The sequence below is a fragment of the Rhipicephalus sanguineus genome, chromosome 4 (genome assembly GCF_013339695.2).
Source record: "Rhipicephalus sanguineus isolate Rsan-2018 chromosome 4, BIME_Rsan_1.4, whole genome shotgun sequence".
Taxonomy (NCBI): Eukaryota; Metazoa; Arthropoda; class Arachnida; order Ixodida; family Ixodidae; genus Rhipicephalus; species Rhipicephalus sanguineus.
In genome coordinates, this window is record NC_051179.1 from 177,359,690 (window position 1) to 177,380,109 (window position 20,420).

The 20,420-nt window shown below is 45.4% G+C and overlaps 1 protein-coding gene across 2 annotated transcripts in view; it reads right to left on the reverse strand.

Moving 5' to 3' along the window:
• The window catches only part of LOC119390923 (calcium-activated chloride channel regulator 2), a 91,231-nt gene that overhangs the window by 53,259 nt on the left and 17,552 nt on the right, over window positions 1-20,420 (reverse strand). For both annotated transcript variants that reach the window (XM_049414981.1, XM_049414980.1), the window contains exons 2-5: window positions 18,833-18,939; window positions 18,302-18,472; window positions 12,595-12,719; window positions 10,585-10,690 (exon numbers count right to left, since the gene is read on the reverse strand). In XM_049414981.1, coding sequence (XP_049270938.1) covers window positions 10,585-10,690; window positions 12,595-12,719; window positions 18,302-18,472; window positions 18,833-18,847 — 417 coding nt within the window. In that variant the 5' untranslated portion in view covers window positions 18,848-18,939. The remainder of the gene's footprint in view (window positions 1-10,584; window positions 10,691-12,594; window positions 12,720-18,301; window positions 18,473-18,832; window positions 18,940-20,420) is intronic.

The following is a 20,420-nucleotide window of genomic DNA, read 5'->3' on the forward strand; positions in this document are numbered from 1 at the left end:
AGGCAGCGCCCGTGGCTTGGAGGTTCGCGAGGCGGGAGCCCATGACGTTTACTTCGGTTCTGGTCTGCCCTTGCCCTTCAAGACGACGGCCCGAGGTTCGCAAGGCTAGGATGAGAATAAAGAAAAGGAAAATCACATCCTGTCAGCCCAGCCCTCGGAGAAGTCAACGGTATGCCTGACCATCTACTAGATTTCCCCTTTGGTGACAACTTCGAGATTCACGAGGCCAGGACGATGAAGTTTTGCTACGATGACGCCCGTCCTGCAGGCCTAGACCTCGAAGCTACTGACTGTTTACTATTCGACCCGTGGTGCTTGCCTGACGATACTCAATTCAAGGGTACCGAAGACGGAGTGCAGAAGCCTTTCTACGAGAGTAACCGTGAAGGTCCTACCCTTGGATTAGATTGCGTCACGACAACATCGTCGATCTTAACGCGTAACGACCGTGGAATCACGAGCGCGAAGGAGACAAACACGATTGACGAGAACATGAAGCGACTACAACATATTCGAAGATCATTGCGCACAGCCATTGAAGAAGTCTTAAAAGAAAGTGACACTGTATTTTCTTCTATATCACCGCAAATCGGCAAGCTCAAGGAATATTGCTTATATCTTGAATTGACGAGGCTGGAATTGAAGAAAGTGGACCGCCACATTTATGACGCTATACATTTTGAAGAACTAGAAAGCGACGTTGAACGTTATGAAAACTTTGACTTGGACGTCTTAAGAGCAATATCAGACCTTCAACTTCGATTAGAAGAATTAGAGAAAAGAGCGTTGTGAACACTCGGACAACCAACAGGAAGTTCAGGGACGAGGTTTAAGCCGAACTTGGCTTTCTCGCAACGCGAGAGAATGCCTGTCGACGGCAGCAGAGACAAAACTGTCAGGGTGAGGAATTCCGCTGCCAACTCGCAACACGACCTAAGTAATGTAACTCTCGAAATAAGCTGTGCGGCAGATGGAAAAGTCATGCTAGCTCCGATTGAGCAGAAGTTGCCTGAGAAAAGTTTCAACAATTGTACCAAAAATAACGTCGTAGGACTTGATGCTCTGTCGTCTGTCGGTTGTGGGAGCCTTGACGACATTTCCAGTAATGCTTTAAGTGGATTCATGACAGATCCAACATGACTGCGATACAAGCGTCAAACGTGCGTCACGAAGACCAAAGGACCAAGCCAAGTAAAAATGGAATTTCCCGAGAGAACAAGCACACAAATACTGTTGGACATGACACGTGTGGATCACTATCAGCCGCACGAATCACGACCTCGGCTATCAAAACTACAAGCCTGAAGGAGAGTGTGCACCTCCGCGGGACACGATTGAAGAGACGTTGCTATCATGTTCAAGGTGAACAGGGCAAAAGAACCAAACGAAATCATCTGATAGCTCGGAAAGGCAGAATGATGCCATCAAGAGGAAAGAAATTCAGGAAAAGAATGAAACGACGGCCTATTCACGTCAGAGACAAAGAAGACCTGAAAGCAAAGAAAGGAAGAGCACGTAAAGACTTCCAAAGACTCCACTTCATACCAAGAACGCGCGAGGCACCTGCTGACCTAACCACATGCAAGCAGGGACTTCATGTCGGAAGAGCGACTGTAATTCGGAATCACTCCAAACGCTTCAGACATCGATGGAAAAGAAAATGTCCTCCCTTACATTTGGAGAGTGTCGACTTGATAGCGCGACTATGGATCCCGAGCGTAAGGATCGCCACTGCGCGTGCGTGGCTAATCTGCGAACGTTAAATGGTGGTTAGTGCAGGAGATTCAGTGCATCGCGAATCCACAAATGTGCAGCCAGTGAACAAAAAGACAGCGCGACAAGTGACGTGAATTTGATCTATCGCCCAGCCAGTGCGGTGGCTCGGCAGTGTTTTGTTGTATTGTGCCATCTTTTCATTTTCGCTTCTTTGTCGCGGGCGGGAAGATGTTGAAAATGGAAGACGATGACGGTCCCACACCACGCGCCTACAATCATCAGTAGGATTAGGGTGTGGAATAAAGGGGGAAGAAGAAGGCAGCCATGCCGTCGGTCTCTGTTCTTTGTAAATAACACGCGTGGCTATGCCCTCCTTTGAAAAAGCATCGCCCCGATGCTTAAAACAGAACATGAACCGCTTGTCAGATTATCGACGGCCGACGCTCAGTTCGCCGTTAACCGTGTACAGCGTGTATTGCTTGCTTGCAGCTTGACTTTCCGTTTCCCGGCCACAAGTTCAGCCAAAGTATAATCTTGGACAACCCGACTATTGCCTTCTTCAACCTCACGACCACGTGACATCTGGTGGAGGCGCTGTTTGTTAATGTTCCGCACGCCCCATCGAGCCGTGTACCCAGCACCTCCACCAGATGTCACGTGGTCGTGACGTTGAACAGGGCAACAGTCGGCGTGTCCAAGATTAAACTTTATTTGGACGAACTTGTGGCCGCGAAACGGAAAGTTAAACTGCAAGCAAGCAATGCACGCTGTACACGGTTAGCGGCGAACTGAGCGCCGGCCGTCGATAATATGACAAGGGGTAAAGGGTGTCGGCTTTTATACGTATGCTATCGAAGATTCCAGCCTTGTCGCTGGTGGCCGCGTAATCGCTCGAAGAAACTAGACTATTCGCCTCCTACGCGCAATCTTAACGGAATGATCTAAAACGATCGTGAAATTTCTGAAACATCGCGGCGCTGTCTGCGCAGAGCGTTGCAAACGGTCTTTGCGGGTGAAGCCCGAATACATCAAAATAACACGCGTGGCAATGTAAAGAGATGTCGACTAGCAGCTAAATTTTGAAGCAAAACGAACATCCCGGCCATTACGCATTAAATAAACCGACAACCGATTTTTATGGTACCTGTTTTCTTTAGTTCAACGATAAGCTTATCTGTCATGTGTTTAATCACGTACAGTAGTAACGCGGAAAACACGTTGAGACGTTTACAATCAGAATTTTTCCGTCGGCGGCGACTGTGACGCACACAATACATGCTGCAAGCAGTGGCAGTTGAGCGCGACAGCGGTAGAGTACACTCTAACAGCGGTTCGTATTTGTTGCGCTGCGGTACGCTGCGCATGCGTGCACACCACGCGCATGCACCGCGGCTTGACATGTTCCACTAGTTGCCGCGAAGGCAGCGCTGTGTCCTTGTGTCGACTAAGCGTCCACGCCTTTTACCTCCCAAGCAGCACAGAATAGAGCGGGGAAAGATAATAACATACATACTCTAATTTTGAGCACTAATTATGAACTTATAAAAGCATATTTTTGACCGGAACAAAAACGTAACCGAAACTTTTATCTAATATTTCGGTCCGGAGTGAAACCGAAATTTTTTCAATCGTTTTTCGGTTCACGGGAAAACTTCGCAATCCGGAACAGAGCTCATGCAGTGTGAGCATATCTTAGGGCACAGTATCAGCGCGTACCTCAGGAAGGAATTCAGAAGCAAAGATGTGTTGAAATTGTGCGAAAAACGAAAAGAGTGGCAACCAGAGATGTTTACATTAACGCAAGTGGACTTTTGCACGCCTGTCACGCAGGCCAAAGTGGAGAGGGCATCCTCGGCGCAGAACTTTGTTAAAGCGAAAGCTGTTATGAGATCACAACAGCTGCATTTGGCGTCATAGTTGTCCGCCGCTGCCGGTGTCCGTGACCGCTATCGCGTGAAATAAGAAAAAAATTAATGAGAAACAAATTTCTAGGATTGGATGGGGTTCTAAACCGCTCCCTCTGCGTGGCAGTCGGGTCTTCCACCACAGTGCCACGTTGGTACTTGTAACTCCTTCGCAAAAATGCTCTATACTGGCGTCATGTCGTTCAAGGAATCCTATCAACGTATGTAATATAGCGTGGCAGAAGAGCAAAATAACCACCAGTCATCACGCAATGCTAATAGCGCAAAGAGTGTGTGGTTTAATGCTTCCCACCAGTGTTACGGAGTTGCCACTCCTGAATTATAATGACTCCGTAATCGTTCCACATTTTCGCGACCCCGGAATGGAATGGTAATGGAATGGGGACATCGCTTGGAGGAATGTAATGGGAATGGCATTAAGAGCTTTTTGTAAGGAATGGAATGGGAATGGAATTACGTCTTTTTCCGAAAATAGAGCACGTTTTCGTCTACGTGAGGTTTTTCAAACTTCAAACATTAGTAAGTCAGAGCCTCGAATTTAACAATAAAGCAGTGTTTTTAAAAAGGTTTGGCTGATTACAAGCACGGTACATTTATAAGCAACGCGCCTACTACAAACCAAGGTATAAATTAGTGTACAAACAAATGCATTATCCCAGCAGATACTGAAGTGAGAAACAAATTACCCCTGCGCGGTGGTTCCCATTGATACCCGCACACGAAAGTGCCGAATTATCTATGCACAGCCTGATTTTTATCTCACGAGCAGTTTAGTATTTGACACAGGTAAATACCCTTTGCGACAAGGAAGACATTGCATACCTGCGCACAGGCGAACACAGAAAGTTCTCACCCCATCCATGCTTGCGAGGCGCGTTTGACAAGCGTGAGTGCTGACGAGCAGTGCGGTGCAGCGTTCCGTATTCGATGCAAAGGCACAAGGTGCCCAAGCGGTGCACAGTTCCAACTAATACCGGCAGATCTAGAGGCTTTTGTTCCCCATTAACCAAATCTTAGTTTTCTCCATATTCACGACCGCTCCAGGCGCGTGCCAAACTGCTTAGTCTTCTTCAATACAACTTTAGTCAGCATAAAAATACGCTATCTCGATCTCGTCATTTTAGCACTAACACGCTTAAGCTTAAACAATATTACAACACCGCATTTGTTCAAACATGCTGACCATGCAAATACTATAGGTAGCGGGAGGACTGCCCCTGTGGGAATTAGTAGGGTGGTTTTACTGCACGAGATATGTCACCATGCTACTATCCCTGGGCCTTGGCAACGTGTTTTGCGTACTTTTGCAGTTCTTAATGCATCTGATGACATCAGCTTTATGGGGCGTTCATTCTTAACTCGATAAACTATCAAGGTGCCTTTCCTACGTTGATGAATTAAAGGAATGGAATTGAACTGTCCGGCCATTGCAGGAGTGGGAATGGGCTGTTTTTTTCATTGCGAGGAATTGAAAGGAATGGAATTGTGGTACGTTCTAATTCCCCTGAATGGAATTGGAATGTCATTGGAGGCGCCCATTCCGCAACACTGCTCCCCACCCACTGCAAAGTGCTCAACCACCATTCTTCATCACAATCAGCCACATCACAAAGTGCACATAACGCTTCACAGATGTGTAGCGGGTACCACGATTCTCCGAAGAATGACGAAAAATGACATATTACAAACTTCGCTACTTCAGAAAAATTACGACCATTTATGGCGTAGTGGGTACCTTGCATGTGTACTTGCATTAGTTGCCCCAAGAGACTGTACAACGGGCTCTACAAAGTCTGCTCTTCCAGCTTTCGCTGTGACTGTGCTGCGTGTTCCGCGCAGGCCTGGCAATCTTTTTATCAGAACAGCGGTCTCGCACATCAGAGTACACTCAATGACGTGCTGCTTCTGAGATCGTGCTCACTCCCTTGACACAAAGCATTGAGCCCACTAAAAAAATCGCATTTGCCTTTTGAGAAAATAAATACTATGACTTTGAAATCAATACTGCTTTGTGCTAGTTGGTAGGAATTCGTGGTACAGTTACCTCCGCTCCTCTGAAGAAAGTGTTTCACCCTTTTACCACTTTTTTAAGAGGAGGGCAAGTAACTACATCACAAATCCAATGTTTTTATGATTACCTTAACTTCAAATTTTTGCATACAAAAAAAAACCGTTACGAACCGTTCCGGAACATTTTTCCTTCCGGAACAGAAACGGAACGGAACTTTTTGCGTCGGAACGAAACTAAAACCGAAACAAAAAGCATTTCGTTCCGACACTCTGTATGCAGGGCTATAGAAGGCCCGCTTACACAGCTAGGGCCTTTTTTGTGAATGTAAAAACCTTCCATAATTTCTCTGGTAGCCGGACCCGCATGCGCAAAAAATAAACACAGTGTCTACAAATATCGCTGTACACCCTTGTCCATTACAATGTCTAGCCAGATGCGAATAATGATTGCCTACTAGTGAGAGTTTATGTTGCAGCATTCTAATATCCAAACAGCGGCCCGTTTGGCTTATGCAAACGTGGCCACACGAGAAACGCACCTGGTAACAATGCCCACTCTGCATGGAACTATCGTGGACATGTGTTTTACCTTCCAACTTTTTTAAATGCGAAGCATTTCTTAGCGAACCTCTGGCACTTTGAGCGTTTCTATCTACGTATCTATCTATCTATCTATCTATCTATCTATCTATCTATCTATCTATCTATCTATCTATCTATCTATCTATCTATCTATCTATCTATCTAGCCGCCTACGTCTGGGTGCTCTCATGATCGCCTCCTTAACTTGGTGTAGACCAAAATTTGCATGGGAGGGTAAGAGGATTTGACGAATATGACTGCCGGGTCATGACATAAATAGCGTTAAATTCCTGTCGCGTACGTCGTCAAACCCTTTCCACTGGACACGTGTGGCACATACCCATTTACCACGGGCCGTGGTGTGCGGGTACGCGCCACAGGTGATTGACAGTTTATGTCTACCCAGGAACGGCGAGAACAGACATTGGTAACTTAAATGCTAGAGAGTTAAGTAATACCAACATCGGCAGCGTTGACTCAACGAATGGAAATATTGAAAATTAGGATCCCAGCAGAAATCGAACCCAAGCATTCTGCGTGGCAATCAGGTGTTCTACCACTGAGCCACGCCAGGTCTATAAGTTGGTTTGGAAAAACAGCCACTCTATATCTAATTTACAAGCACATATCTAATTTTACAAGAAAGCAATAAACACTACGTGATACTCCACGATGCGTACTCCTACGATACGGGCGTCATATCAGATTGACGTCTGTAGTTCCAGTGTTGGCTCCGCTTTTATAGCAGTCTCACAGTGTCTACAAATATCGCTGTACACCCTTGTCCATTACAATGTCTAGCCAGATGCGAATAATGATTGCCTACTAGTGAGAGTTTACGTTGCAGCATTCTAATATCCAAACAGCGGCCCGTTTGGCTTATGCAAACGTGGCCACACGAGAAACGCACCTGGTAACAATGCCCACTCTGCATGGAACTATCGTGGACATGTGTTTTACCTTCCAACTTTTTTAAATGCGAAGCATTTCTTAGCGAACCTCTGGCACTTTGAGCGTTTCTATCTACGTATCTATCTATCTATCTATCTATCTATCTATCTATCTATCTAGCCGCCTACGTCTGGGTGCTCTCATGATCGCCTCCTTAACTTGGTGTAGACCAAAATTTGCATGGGAGGGTAAGAGGATTTGACGAATATGACTGCCGGGTCATGACATAAATAGCGTTAAATTCCTGTCGCGTACGTCGTCAAACCCTTTCCACTGGACACGTGTGGCACATACCCATTTACCACGGGCCGTGGTGTGCGGGTACGCGCCACAGGTGATTGACAGTTTATGTCTACCCAGGAACGGCGAGAACAGACATTGGTAACTTAAATGCTAGAGAGTTAAGTAATACCAACATCGGCAGCGTTGACTCAACGAATGGAAATATTGAAAATTAGGATCCCAGCAGAAATCGAACCCAAGCATTCTGCGTGGCAATCAGGTGTTCTACCACTGAGCCACGCCAGGTCTATAAGTTGGTTTGGAAAAACAGCCACTCTATATCTAATTTACAAGCACATATCTAATTTTACAAGAAAGCAATAAACACTACGTGATACTCCACGATGTGTACTCCTACGATACGGGCGTCATATCAGATTGACGTCTGTAGTTCCAGTGTTGGCTCCGCTTTTATAGCAGTCTCACAGTGTCTACAAATATCGCTGTACACCCTTGTCCATTACAATGTCTAGCCAGATGCGAATAATGATTGCCTACTAGTGAGAGTTTATGTTGCAGCATTCTAATATCCAAACAGCGGCCCGTTTGGCTTATGCAAACGTGGCCACACGAGAAACGCACCTGGTAACAATGCCCACTCTGCATGGAACTATCGTGGACATGTGTTTTACCTTCCAACTTTTTTAAATGCGAAGCATTTCTTAGCGAACCTCTGGCACTTTGAGCGTTTCTATCTACGTATCTATCTATCTATCTATCTATCTATCTATCTATCTATCTATCTATCTATCTATCTATCTATCTATCTATCTATCTATCTATCTATCTATCTATCTATCTATCTATCTATCTATCTAGCCGCCTACGTCTGGGTGCTCTCATGATCGCCTCCTTAACTTGGTGTAGACCAAAATTTGCATGGGAGGGTAAGAGGATTTGACGAATATGACTGCCGGGTCATGACATAAATAGCGTTAAATTCCTGTCGCGTACGTCGTCAAACCCTTTCCACTGGACACGTGTGGCACATACCCATTTACCACGGGCCGTGGTGTGCGGGTACGCGCCACAGGTGATTGACAGTTTATGTCTACCCAGGAACGGCGAGAACAGACATTGGTAACTTAAATGCTAGAGAGTTAAGTAATACCAACATCGGCAGCGTTGACTCAACGAATGGAAATATTGAAAATTAGGATCCCAGCAGAAATCGAACCCAAGCATTCTGCGTGGCAATCAGGTGTTCTACCACTGAGCCACGCCAGGTCTATAAGTTGGTTTGGAAAAACAGCCACTCTATATCTAATTTACAAGCACATATCTAATTTTACAAGAAAGCAATGAACACTACGTGATACTCCACGATGTGTACTCCTACGATACGGGCGTCATATCAGATTGACGTCTGTAGTTCCAGTGTTGGCTCCGCTTTTATAGCAGTCTAATAAACATTACGTTTGTATTCCTATGATTCAGCAAGCTATATTGAAGCATTGCTCGACCCCGGAGAAATACATTAACGAAAGTTACATATGATATCCACATCACCGCATCGTAAAGTGCACTTCGTCCACCAGAACGACGAAGTGTCCTAAGAGGCTGGGCGATGGCCTCATGCTGACCGAAGATAATATCATATTGATTGACAGCCATTTGTAGACTAGGCTACGTAGGCCACATACTCCCAGGTAGTCTACGAATAGGACAAACACCATCAACTGATGTTGGTCTACGTAGCACTATCCAGGCCTACCAGCCTCGACGGCCTATGCCTCACCAACGCGAAAGGTGGCTTCAGGTTCCGACATGTCGCAGGCTCTGTCGACAGACAATTTGTCGACGAAATGACCGAGGCATCCACGAATTCCAACAGTTCTATTATACCACATACTTCAATACACATGGACCCCTCTTCACCAAGATCACGACCAGATCCTATAACAAGTCATGACCAGCTGCTGGTGCTCGCTGGTCACGGTGATGATGCCCTTGTTCAAGAACTGTCAAGAACTTCTTGCACACATGCACACGGGTTCGTGAAACGCGCGTGCGTTCTCGGGACACGTATGAGCACTACATATCAGCTTACCGCTTCTGGTGTTGGTAATACCCACGTTGTCATTGGCAGCGTTACCCAACCGTAAACAACTGCTTATATAACACATATGCAGCTCTTCAACATATATATGTCTGCGTATAATATATATATACAAATCTTTAGCGTCATTTTGTAACGTGTCGCTCAGTAAAAAAAGTTACGCCACAGTCACGTAGCCGCCGCATGCTTCGCATAACATCGACTCCCACGGTACGTGGGATCTGCCGAATTTTTATTTGCACCTGTTCTTTTTTCAACGAACTTCTTATGAGTTATTCCACAACTGTTTTTCATTTTATTTGACAGAGCTTTCTTCCCTCTTCTTTTTCTTCATTAATATATTCATCCCTTTGTCTCATTGTGCGTAGGATAGTAAACCGGGTGCGCGTCTGGTTGACCTTTCCTTTCCCCTCCCAATTTGTTTTCATATTTATTAAGGAATAGGGATTTACAATCACAGCATGCCTCCCTAAATCAATAATTAAACGTGAATTACTGGCATTCGTAACTTAGCAATAATCATAAACATTCTTGTCTGTGTCCCTCGCTTCGCTCTTCGCTTATATTGTAGCGCTGTTGATGTAATGTGCAGTCGAGTGCCAACTATACCCCAAACCACCCGTTAATAAGAATTCTGATGTCACACCCCCTTCCTCCTTTGCTGTTTTCCAAGTTAAGTCTTCAAAACAATTGCCATCTCAAAGCACGCAACACAGAGAAAATGGAAAAATCCAGAAACTTATCTACAAGCTCAAGCATCGCCAGAACCTCGTGATCCCGATAAACTTACGATTTATGATAAAGCACGGAGATATTTTTTGTATGTTTCTTCTATTGTTGATAGCTCCCGTGGGGGTGTACCCCCTCGATCACTCTTTTATTGTTGCCTTTGTGCGAAGAAGTCTTCTTGCGAGATTCGCGCAGCATAAGAGCAGCCTGCCTGCATTAGAAAACGCAATGAGCAAAACAATGCATGGTTTAGTGTAAGCCCTGGCATTTTCCAATGTGTTCGTGCTTATATTTTGACTTTTGTAATGCTACTTACGTCGTGGTACTTACTGCCATGCTTGCAGAAACGTCCATGACAAGCACCAGGCGTCCGGGTCGGGACCCTGAGCGCACCACCCTAAAGTTTGTTGGCTGCAAAGGCGACGGTCCTTCTAGCCTACATTAAAAAAAAAAGTTTATATTGCAACTTGTGCGGGCTCCTCACTACGTAGCTGACAAGTTTTGCCTTGCAAACGAGATACGGGGAAACAGCTCCTTCCGCTTCAATTGTAACGGGAATTCCGCTGATACTAATCGTAGGTAACACAGGGAAGCAGCACGGAAAGTGTGGCCAAATAACGAACTTCGTGAATAGTGGAGGGACAGAGACATAGTAATTTATTTAAATAATGACCGCAGGCCTGTGGCTGGAAGTGAGTACAAGGACGGCAGTAGAGTATGGGTCATTGTGGAAGCTACACATGAGACGCTCCATAGGTAGTTCTACATCTTTTTGCCGTCTGTCCGTCATCGTATCCCGCATTAAAAAGAAGCAACCTCCGCAGGCCGGTGCACCCCGCGCACTCTTTAGTACATCGCACTGCCACAACAGAGAGCAGAGTGGGTCAAGGAACAAACGGGGGTTAAGGATATCATAGTTCAAAATCAAGAAGTGGATATGGGCCGGGCACGTAGCACGTCGGCAGGATAACCGGCGGTCATTAAGGGTAACTGACTGGATTCCAAGAAATGGCAAACGCGTGAGGGGGAGACAGAAAATTAGGTGGGTAGATGAGATTAACAAGTTTGTAGGTATAACGTGGCAGCAGAAAGCACAGGACCGGGTTGATTGGCGGAACATGGGAGAGGCCTTTGCCCTGTAGTGGGCGTAGACAGGCTGATGATGATGATGATGACTCCCACAACAGGCGACGAAGATTGGATGTTACCTCTGTTGAGCACAAATACCATACCACTTGTACTCGTGGTGTTCCAAGGTAAACAGACGCGTTCCAAGCGTTTTTTTTTACCTTCAAAATTCGGGACACGCGTCACGTGAATGTGATCGTGTGAGGCTTATATCGCGGTATGAGAATGTGGTTGGACGTGAAAATTAAGAAGGATGCCCGATATTCTGAAACTCAATATTCACAAGAAGACTTTGCACGCTGCCAAAACACACATTTACAGGTTGTAGAAGATTGCGCAACGAACAACTTTGTCCGACCAATCGTTGTCAGGAGTAACATGTACAAAGAAAAAAGAATTGGTTTTCCCCTAAACTATGTTTCATGAACTGTTGAGCCCCAAGCAGTGGCGTCAGGAAGCGTTCCGTCGAAAACACGGCAGTTGCGTCGTACCTCGAATAAGCTCACCGAAATCATGTTTACAATAGTTGTTTACAATACTCCAGCCTCATTTTATTGTCATCAGTTTCTCATCACGAATCCCTACGACCCTGGAGCACACAGGAAAAGCTCGATCCTCGGAGGTGGTCGGTCAACACGACTCTAATATGCGTGCTTCGCTAGTTTCTCTCATTTGTCAGCAAGACTGTAAAATATGTTTAGTAATGTGTTAAACGCATGTAATATTCCGTAATGCCACTAGCTATTTTCTATCCCGTATTAGCTATCCCGTAATGTGTGCCGCTGTACGAGTATCTCTCACAACGAGATACTCACCGTATTTCAACAAAACTTGTTGGCCGGCATAATTCATGATATTGAAGGATAAAAAACTGCAACTACAATACACAAAGACGAGGGGACAACATGTACAAGCGCAAACTTTACACGCAAAGACTCGGGAACATATGGAAACTTTCTATATTTTTTCACGAGGCAGTACTTTCGTGAGCGACACATCCGTTGCTCTGATGGAAGTTGAAAAGAGTTTCTTGAGTGGCTGTTAGGTAATTTGGTCCCATGACAGTGTGATTTCCTATTGCGCATGTGCGAATATGAGCCTATATTTATGCGCGACCAGCAAATAAAGTTAATTGAAAGTTTGCGCTTGTCCGTGCTGTCTCCTCGTTTTGGTATATTGTAGTTGGGCTTTTTTTTATTCTGCAATACTCACCGGAGAATGTCATCCGTAGCTGAAATGACGCTCCACGTGCTTCGTCCATCACACAAGGCGTTTTGCGGTGACGGAGCGTCTGCGTTGTGAGCGAAGGCTGCGCTGTCGTTGCAGAATGAGTCCACCTGTGCAGTGTACGGTATGGACGCCTCTAATAAATTATGGGTGAACTGTACAGCATCTAACATAACTATCGTGTAATGTTTACGAGAACACCGACAAAGGTTGCCCTCGAGAACAAAAGTAGAAGCGAATGCAGGAGTAACGACGCAGTATAAAACACAGAAGGACGATTAACTATAACGATACCATTAACTTCTAACGACGTGACACGGATAGAGTATTGTCATCCATGTGCTTTTAGCACAAAGCTACAAAGCAAATGTAGACGGATTTCTCTGCACAAAAGCGTCTTAGGAGACAAAAAAACCGTCCTCGTCTGGGATATGAACCCGGGGCCAACGCCTTTCGGTTGCAGTCGCTCTACCAGAGTGGTCTAATGGGAGTTTGGCAGTTTGCAGCGCGAGGGCTAATTAATGTAAAATTTGAGTCACGGAAACACTCAATATGGAAAATAATGAAGGGCATAACACAATACAGACCCAGGGACACAACATGACAAACGAAGAAGGTGCTATTTTCTTGCGGGTCTGTGGATCAGCGTTTGCGCTTATCCACTCCGTCCATTGTCCACCATGGACCACATGCAGCTAGCACAATTCGCACTTCCAAAAGAATAGGGGTAATCGGCTCTCCGCAAGCCCGTAGCATAGAGAAGAATTCGTGAAAGGAAGGCATTGTCGTACACTCATTTACCACGCGAAGCTACAAAGGAAGCCCAAAAGAAATTCTGAGCAAGAAAGATTCGCAGTGCACGAAAGGTCACCTTGGTCCGTGCTTTGATTTTTGTACCTTTGTGCTACATATGCTTGGCGGACAACTTTGCTGTTTCACTAGTCTTTGTCGACCTTTCGCAATTATGAAAAACGTATTTTTTAACTTAAAGAAGGAAATTACTGAAATCATATATTTGCTTTACTATTAACAATTAAATAACACTTAAGTCTCTTTTGTTGCGATAATATTATCCTTGTTTGGAAACACAAGTGAACTGCTAATATTCCATGGTTTTAAAGGGCTTTTGGGATTTGTGAGATTACTATCCGCGGTTAGGTGTGCGTTCCAATCCACCTGCATGATGCTTCACGAGTGTGTGCAAAAGTCAACGACAACTTCCAAGAAGAACTAACGTTTAAGGTATCTAGAACCCTAAAACATTTGCCGAAAACTCAATTTCTTTCAAAATTGTAAAGATGGCCGACGAGTGTTGGCTTAATGCGAGTAAATATCATGACGTATATGTAAAAATAATTGCTGGGGTTTTAGGTGCGATAGCCACCGTACAATTATGAGGCATGCCGTAGTGGGAGCTCCAGATGTTCTGACCACCTGGGGTTCTTTAACGTGCACCTAAATCTAAGTGCACACGGGTGTTCTTTGCATTTCGCCTTCATCGAAAGTACCACGGCAATTTCACGGCCACGGCGATTTCCGGCCGCCATGGCCGGGTGTCTAACCCGCGCCCTCAAGCTTAATACGTATATGCCATGTCATTTATGTTATGCCATGTACTGTTACACCATTGTACCCTTTTGTGCTATGGTGGATAATTTATGTTGACCGGCTCATCGCTCCGACTACGTTGCTCTTCAGGGGTGTAGCCAGAAATTTTTTTTCGGGAGGGGGGGGGGGGGGGTTCAACCATACTTTATGTATGTTCGTGCGTGCGTTTTTATGTGTGCGTGTATATATACGCAAGCAAAATTAAAAAATTTCGGGGGGGGGGGGGGAATTGAACACCCCCTCCTCCCCTTGGCTACGCCCCTGTTGCTCTTGACCAGTGTGAAGGCTTCACAGTCTACATTTGACATCCCAGGTGAACAGAGGTCTGCAATTATACCTTCTCATTTTTCATGTTATGCCATACAGGACATGCCTGCCATGGCATTCATGACTTGTCGTCATATGACATGACATGCCATACGAAGCAGCATATTTGTCATTGCTTGCACATTCTGTATATAACATGTCAGTGTAATCACCGCCACGACTGCACCATACGAGGGGCGTTCAATAAAGATTTCCCCTGACTAACTTCCATTTATTGCAGGATGCTGAAACTGCGTATCTGTAATGACATAAGTCACTGTAGATCACGTGCCAATTTGCAACTCTAAACTAATAACGGTCTTTCTTTTAGAGGTGCTGAAGTGGTGTGAGGTGTGATAATGGATGCAGTGGAATACAGAGCAGCAGTCAAGTTCCCGTACTTGAAAGGCCGCACTCCAAGGAAGACGTTCGATGAGATAAAAGAGGTTTATGGGGAGGGTTCCCCATCATATGATGTAGTGAATAACTGGCATCGCCAATTCAAATATGGTCTGATATCCGTGGAAGCGGCTCCGATTGCAGGGCGACCCCACTACGCTGTCAATGAACACACCATCCAGCAAGTGAAGGCCGCCATTTTGGAAAATCACCGCATTAGCGTTCGAGACCTAGCCCAACATGTCAAGATTAGTGTGGGGTCCATGGAAAAAATTATTCAGGACCATCTTCATATGCGTAAGGCATCCGATCGCTGGGTTCGCCGGCTGCTCACACCTTTCCAAAAGCAGGTACGAGTCGAATGCTCCCAGGCTCTTTTGACCATGTGCCATGGAAACCAGCAGGACTTTTTCAACAGACTGATTACGCAGGATAAATGCTGGATCCATCACTATGATCCGGAGACTAAAGTCCAGTCGATGCAATGGAAGCACTTGGACTCGCCGCCTCCAAAGGAAGCACGCACCCAGCCCTCGAAGGGCAAGGTCATGCTCACAGTCTTTTGGGACCAGCACGGAGTAGTCTTGATGGATTTCCTAGCAAAGGGTGCCACGATTACTGGGGCATACTATGCTTCACTGCTGTGGAAATTGCGAGAGACCATCAAAAACAAGAGACGTGGCATGCTCACCAAAGGCGTCCGCCTTCTGCGAGACCATACCCCAGTTCACAACTCACATGTTGCCCAGACGGAAGCACGCTCCTGCGGCTTTGAAATTCTACCGCATTCCCATTATTCACCCAACCTCGCACCATCGGACTTCCACCTCGTTCCAACATTGAAGTCATATTTGAAGGGAAGCATTTTCCAGATGATGAGACTCTGATTTCTGAAGTTACAACATGGCTTTTGGAGCAACCTGTCGACTTCTACAAGTGAGGTGTTTATAGTTGCATAAAAAGATGGGAGAAGTGTGTGTCCCGGGGTGTCACCTATGTAGAGAAGGACTAATAAATCTGCAAAGTTTCGTTGCTCTCCGTCTACAGGAAGTGGGTCAGGGGAAATCTTTATTGAACGCCCCTCGTACATACATCATGTTATTACTGCCACCGTGTCAGCATATAGAGTACCCGCTTGTGCACAAGGGTTCTAAGGTGGGCTAGTTGGTTCATGAACATTGTGGCAAAACAGCGCAGACAACAGGGCGAAGAAGAGACAGGACACAGAGCGGACTATCAACTGATTTCCTCATTGGAAAGGCAGGTTTTCCTCTCCAAACTGTCTGGCCTACCTATGCAGGCAAGTGAACAGGGGTGAAACAGTCTCCTATTACCGTGACAAGTAGCACAGAAATCGATTCACTGAATGCGTGACGAACGCAGTTTATGATATTCCATTATCACGCGGCAAATCATATATAGGACAAACCGGGCGGTGCATAAATGACAGAATGCATGAGCATGCTAGTTCTTCAAAGTAACAACAGGCAGTTAACTGGATATTTATTGTACATCATGCGGTAGCTCCCCCTTGCTTGACAGTGAGCAAGTTGTCAAGAAATATTGGGATCAATGTGCGCCAAATTTGTGAGGCGCACATAATGCACAAAAGTGGAGCAGCTTGTGTTAGCGCGCCATCAGTATGACTCTTTGACAAAGAAATTAGTTACCTCGTGTCTCAACTGTGATCACTAAGCTTGTTGTTACACGCTTTTGTTTTCTGTTTTGTTTTTGTTTTTATTTTATTGTTCGTGGTTGCAGTTTTCTAGCCTTGTTGTCACTTGCTTACCAAACTTTTTTGTTAGACCTTGGTCCTCGGTTTTTGTGGATTTTCATTGTCCGGTTCTAGCTGTTTTTAATCACTGTCGTACCGACCGCCAAGGCATGGTCTTTTTTTTCCCATTTCTTGCTCGTGTTTACGTTTCCATGAAATCTGCTTTTGCCTCATCTTGTAAACCCTTCTCGAACTTGATAGTAATGCCGGCCGGCCGAGCCACTCGATAGCGTTTGTGTAATTTTTTTTGTTAGCCTGCCTATATATTCTCCTCTTGTGATGCCATGCATGTCATGGCCTGTAATCTATGTCATACACACACGTCATATGAAGCGCATACTATTATATACCAAGGTAATGGAACAAACACCATGGCATACAACATCATCTTGCCATTTATGTCATGATGCACATGACATGCACGCGAGCATGCCATGGTGTATATGTCATTATTTGTCCTTAATATTCATCATACACTCATGTCATGTTATTTCATGCAGACAGACAGACAGACAGACAGACAGACAGACAGACAGACAGACAGACAGACAGACAGACAGACAGATGGGGTGTGTTCCAATACTCACCGTAGATGGCTAAATAGACAGCTAAGTGGACAGCGGCCATCTTAAGTCCCATTGCAATTCTCACGTAGCCGGCAAAATAGACAGCTTCGAGAAAGACAAAAACGATGCAGGCTACTTTGCTGTCCAAACAAGATGGCGGCTCAGCGCAATGCTCGCTTAGCTCGGATCTCGCCGGTATGGTCGTCTGTACACCAGCAGACGCTTTTCCAAGCGCTCAATGTAAGCTACGCTAATTTTTTCATAGGTTTGAACACGAAAGAGGCTAAAGAAAGAACATTTACGTTTTTTTCTTAGCTTTCTCTTCTCGACGCGAGGTGTCATCACGTCGCGTAGACGTCTTCTAGACGCGTTCCATTTGTCAGACAACATGACCTCGATGCTGTCTTCTAAGCTGTCAGCGCAGACTGTCTACGATGCTGTCCAGAATTGGAACAAAGCCATAGATAGATAGATAGATAGATAGATAGATAGATAGATAGATAGATAGATAGATAGATAGATAGATAGATAGATAGATAGATAGATAGATAGATAGATAGATAGATAGATAGATAGATAGATAGATAGATAGATAGACAGACAGACAGACAGACAGACAGACAGACAGACAGACAGACAGACAGACAGACAGACAGACAGATAGATAGATAGATAGATAGATAGATAGATAGATAGATAGATAGATAGATAGATAGATAGATAGATAGATAGATAGATAGATAGATAGATAGATAGATAGATAGACAGACAGACAGACAGACAGACAGACAGACAGACAGACAGACAGACAGACAGATAGATAGATAGATAGATAGATAGATAGATAGATAGATAGATAGATAGATAGATAGATAGATAGATAGATAGATAGATAGATAGATAGATAGATAGATAGATAGATAGATAGATAGATAGATAGATAGATGAAAGTGTTAAAGTGTTTATCGTTCGCCAAGTAGTGCTTAGTAATCGTACGGCTCGCCGCAACCGGTGCTTTAGTGCGCCGGCTCCTACTAACCGTGGGAAGCGGCGGCAGGAACATGATGGAGGAGCGCGCGTCTGTCATTTCAGGTACGGGCTCGAAGTCCACGCAGCCAGACTCCAAGGTGCCCTCAATGATGCCGCACGGGGCGCCATCCTCTTTCTGCCGTGACGTCACAATCCGCGCACTGCACGTGTTTGAAAGCGTCTGCGCACACAAAAGCGTTAACGTTATTTCCCTGAAAAGATTACGCATTATATACAGCAGCTGGTCAATCATAGCCAAACCTAAACTGCCGCTCTGCGCTGTGACGTTATGTGTGTGCGTGTGTGTTCCCCTCTCTTTCTCTCTTTCTTTACTCTTCTTTCCATCTCCCCCTTCCCTTCCCCCTGTACAGGGTAGCATACCGGTTATGCCAAACTGGTTAACATCCCTGTCTTTCCTCTCTCCCGTTTTCCTTCCTTCCTAAATTGTTATACGCTTTCGTAAGTTTGATGATTGAGCTATTCGATTGAGCATGTATTCGATAGGTTAAGAGTGCCGAGTCGCGTAAGTATACCTTCTCACCTTTCTTCCCCTCATGTAAACAGCCGGGTAGAGCGGGTCTTTGGGGAAGCCGAACTCGTCGAAGACCCCGTACCGCAGGTGCGCCCACTCGTGCACCAGCAGGTAATCTGCAAAGAGAAATTCATTCATTCATCTTTATTTTCAAGGGGGGCGCTGGCCCCTCTACTGAGAAAAGTTAGGGGGTGGACCCTCCTCCCCCCCCCCCCCCCACACGCTTTCGACAGTGGTGACTCTCGCCTGCACACTGGGAAACGAACACTGTGGCGAAGTTCTTTTTCGACACAGCAATCGCGTCGTTATATAACAAAAATTGTCGTCCGCTTCTTCTGTGAAAATTGTCTTCCGCGTCTCACGACCACGCCCTGTAGGCTCTCTGCGGTGCAGGCCGCCTATGTGACGCTTTCGCGCCTTGCCCTCCAGCATTCTAAAGGAAGCTATCGCTGAGCAAAGGCAGTATAAAGTTAGAACACCCTGTCATTCTTTATATTCCGCTTTACCTGGCCTGGAATTTACACCATCGACGACGCAAATACGGGCCGGGACCCGTGAACGCTTTATGAACCGTTGAAACGCTCTTCCTGATTTCAGGATATTCATTTTCTTTCATCGGAAATGGATAGCATCACCGCTGCTCTATATGCAAGCTGCTGTAGGTCGACTAGAGTGCAGCAGTGCTAAGTATTTTATTTGGGCCGAACTGGGAGAGCTAAAAAAGGTTTCCGCTTTAGTCTCCACTCAACCTGCCTTGCTTATCATATGACAGCTTTCAGCGATCGCGGCGGCTTGCAAAAGTGCGACGGATAAGGCAGTGGAGCAACAGGGTGGCTACTTGGACTGGTTGGCACTGCATTTTAAAAGGAAAAATACGTTCTTTGTGCGCAAAACGTTTCAGAAAAGAAGAATGATAGGACAGAGCGCACACTCACACTTACAACCTTGGTTGTAAGTGTGCGCTCTGTCCTATCATTCTTCTTTTCTGAAACGTTTTGCGCACAAAGAACGTATTTTTCCTTTTATAAGGCAGTGGACTCCAGCCCATTGGGAGGCCCAGCTTTCCAGCTTGCCCCGCAACTTGTTCTACCGGACCAGGAAGATCGTGAAGGTCCATGGTTTTCTGGACTAAGAAGCCTGAATTGAGAGCCGAGCTGGTTCATCATGATTCATCATGGATTGACTTGTACAGTGCAAAGTACAACTCGGATGGCAAAGAAGCACACACGACCAGCGCTGCTTATTTCTCTCTCTCCCCCTCTCTCAGCAAAGCTGCGTTCACAGAATTGTATACGCGCAGAAACAGCTCAACATCGTTATACTACAACAGAAAATATTTATTATACTCATATGAATTTACCTCGCCCGCTGCTATAATTAGCCTCTGCCTGTGTCAGTAGCGAGCAGCCTTCCTGAATTGCCTTCAGAATGAGACACTTTTCCGGCTATTTCGAAAAAGTTTAGCTATAGTTCAGCATAATAATGGGATGTTTAATATGCATACGTCATTTAACGCCGCGTGATTTCATAGGTTTGTGACGTCCCGTCAATTTCGGCAGTTTTATGGCAGACCGAAACATTTTTTATTAATGGCGAA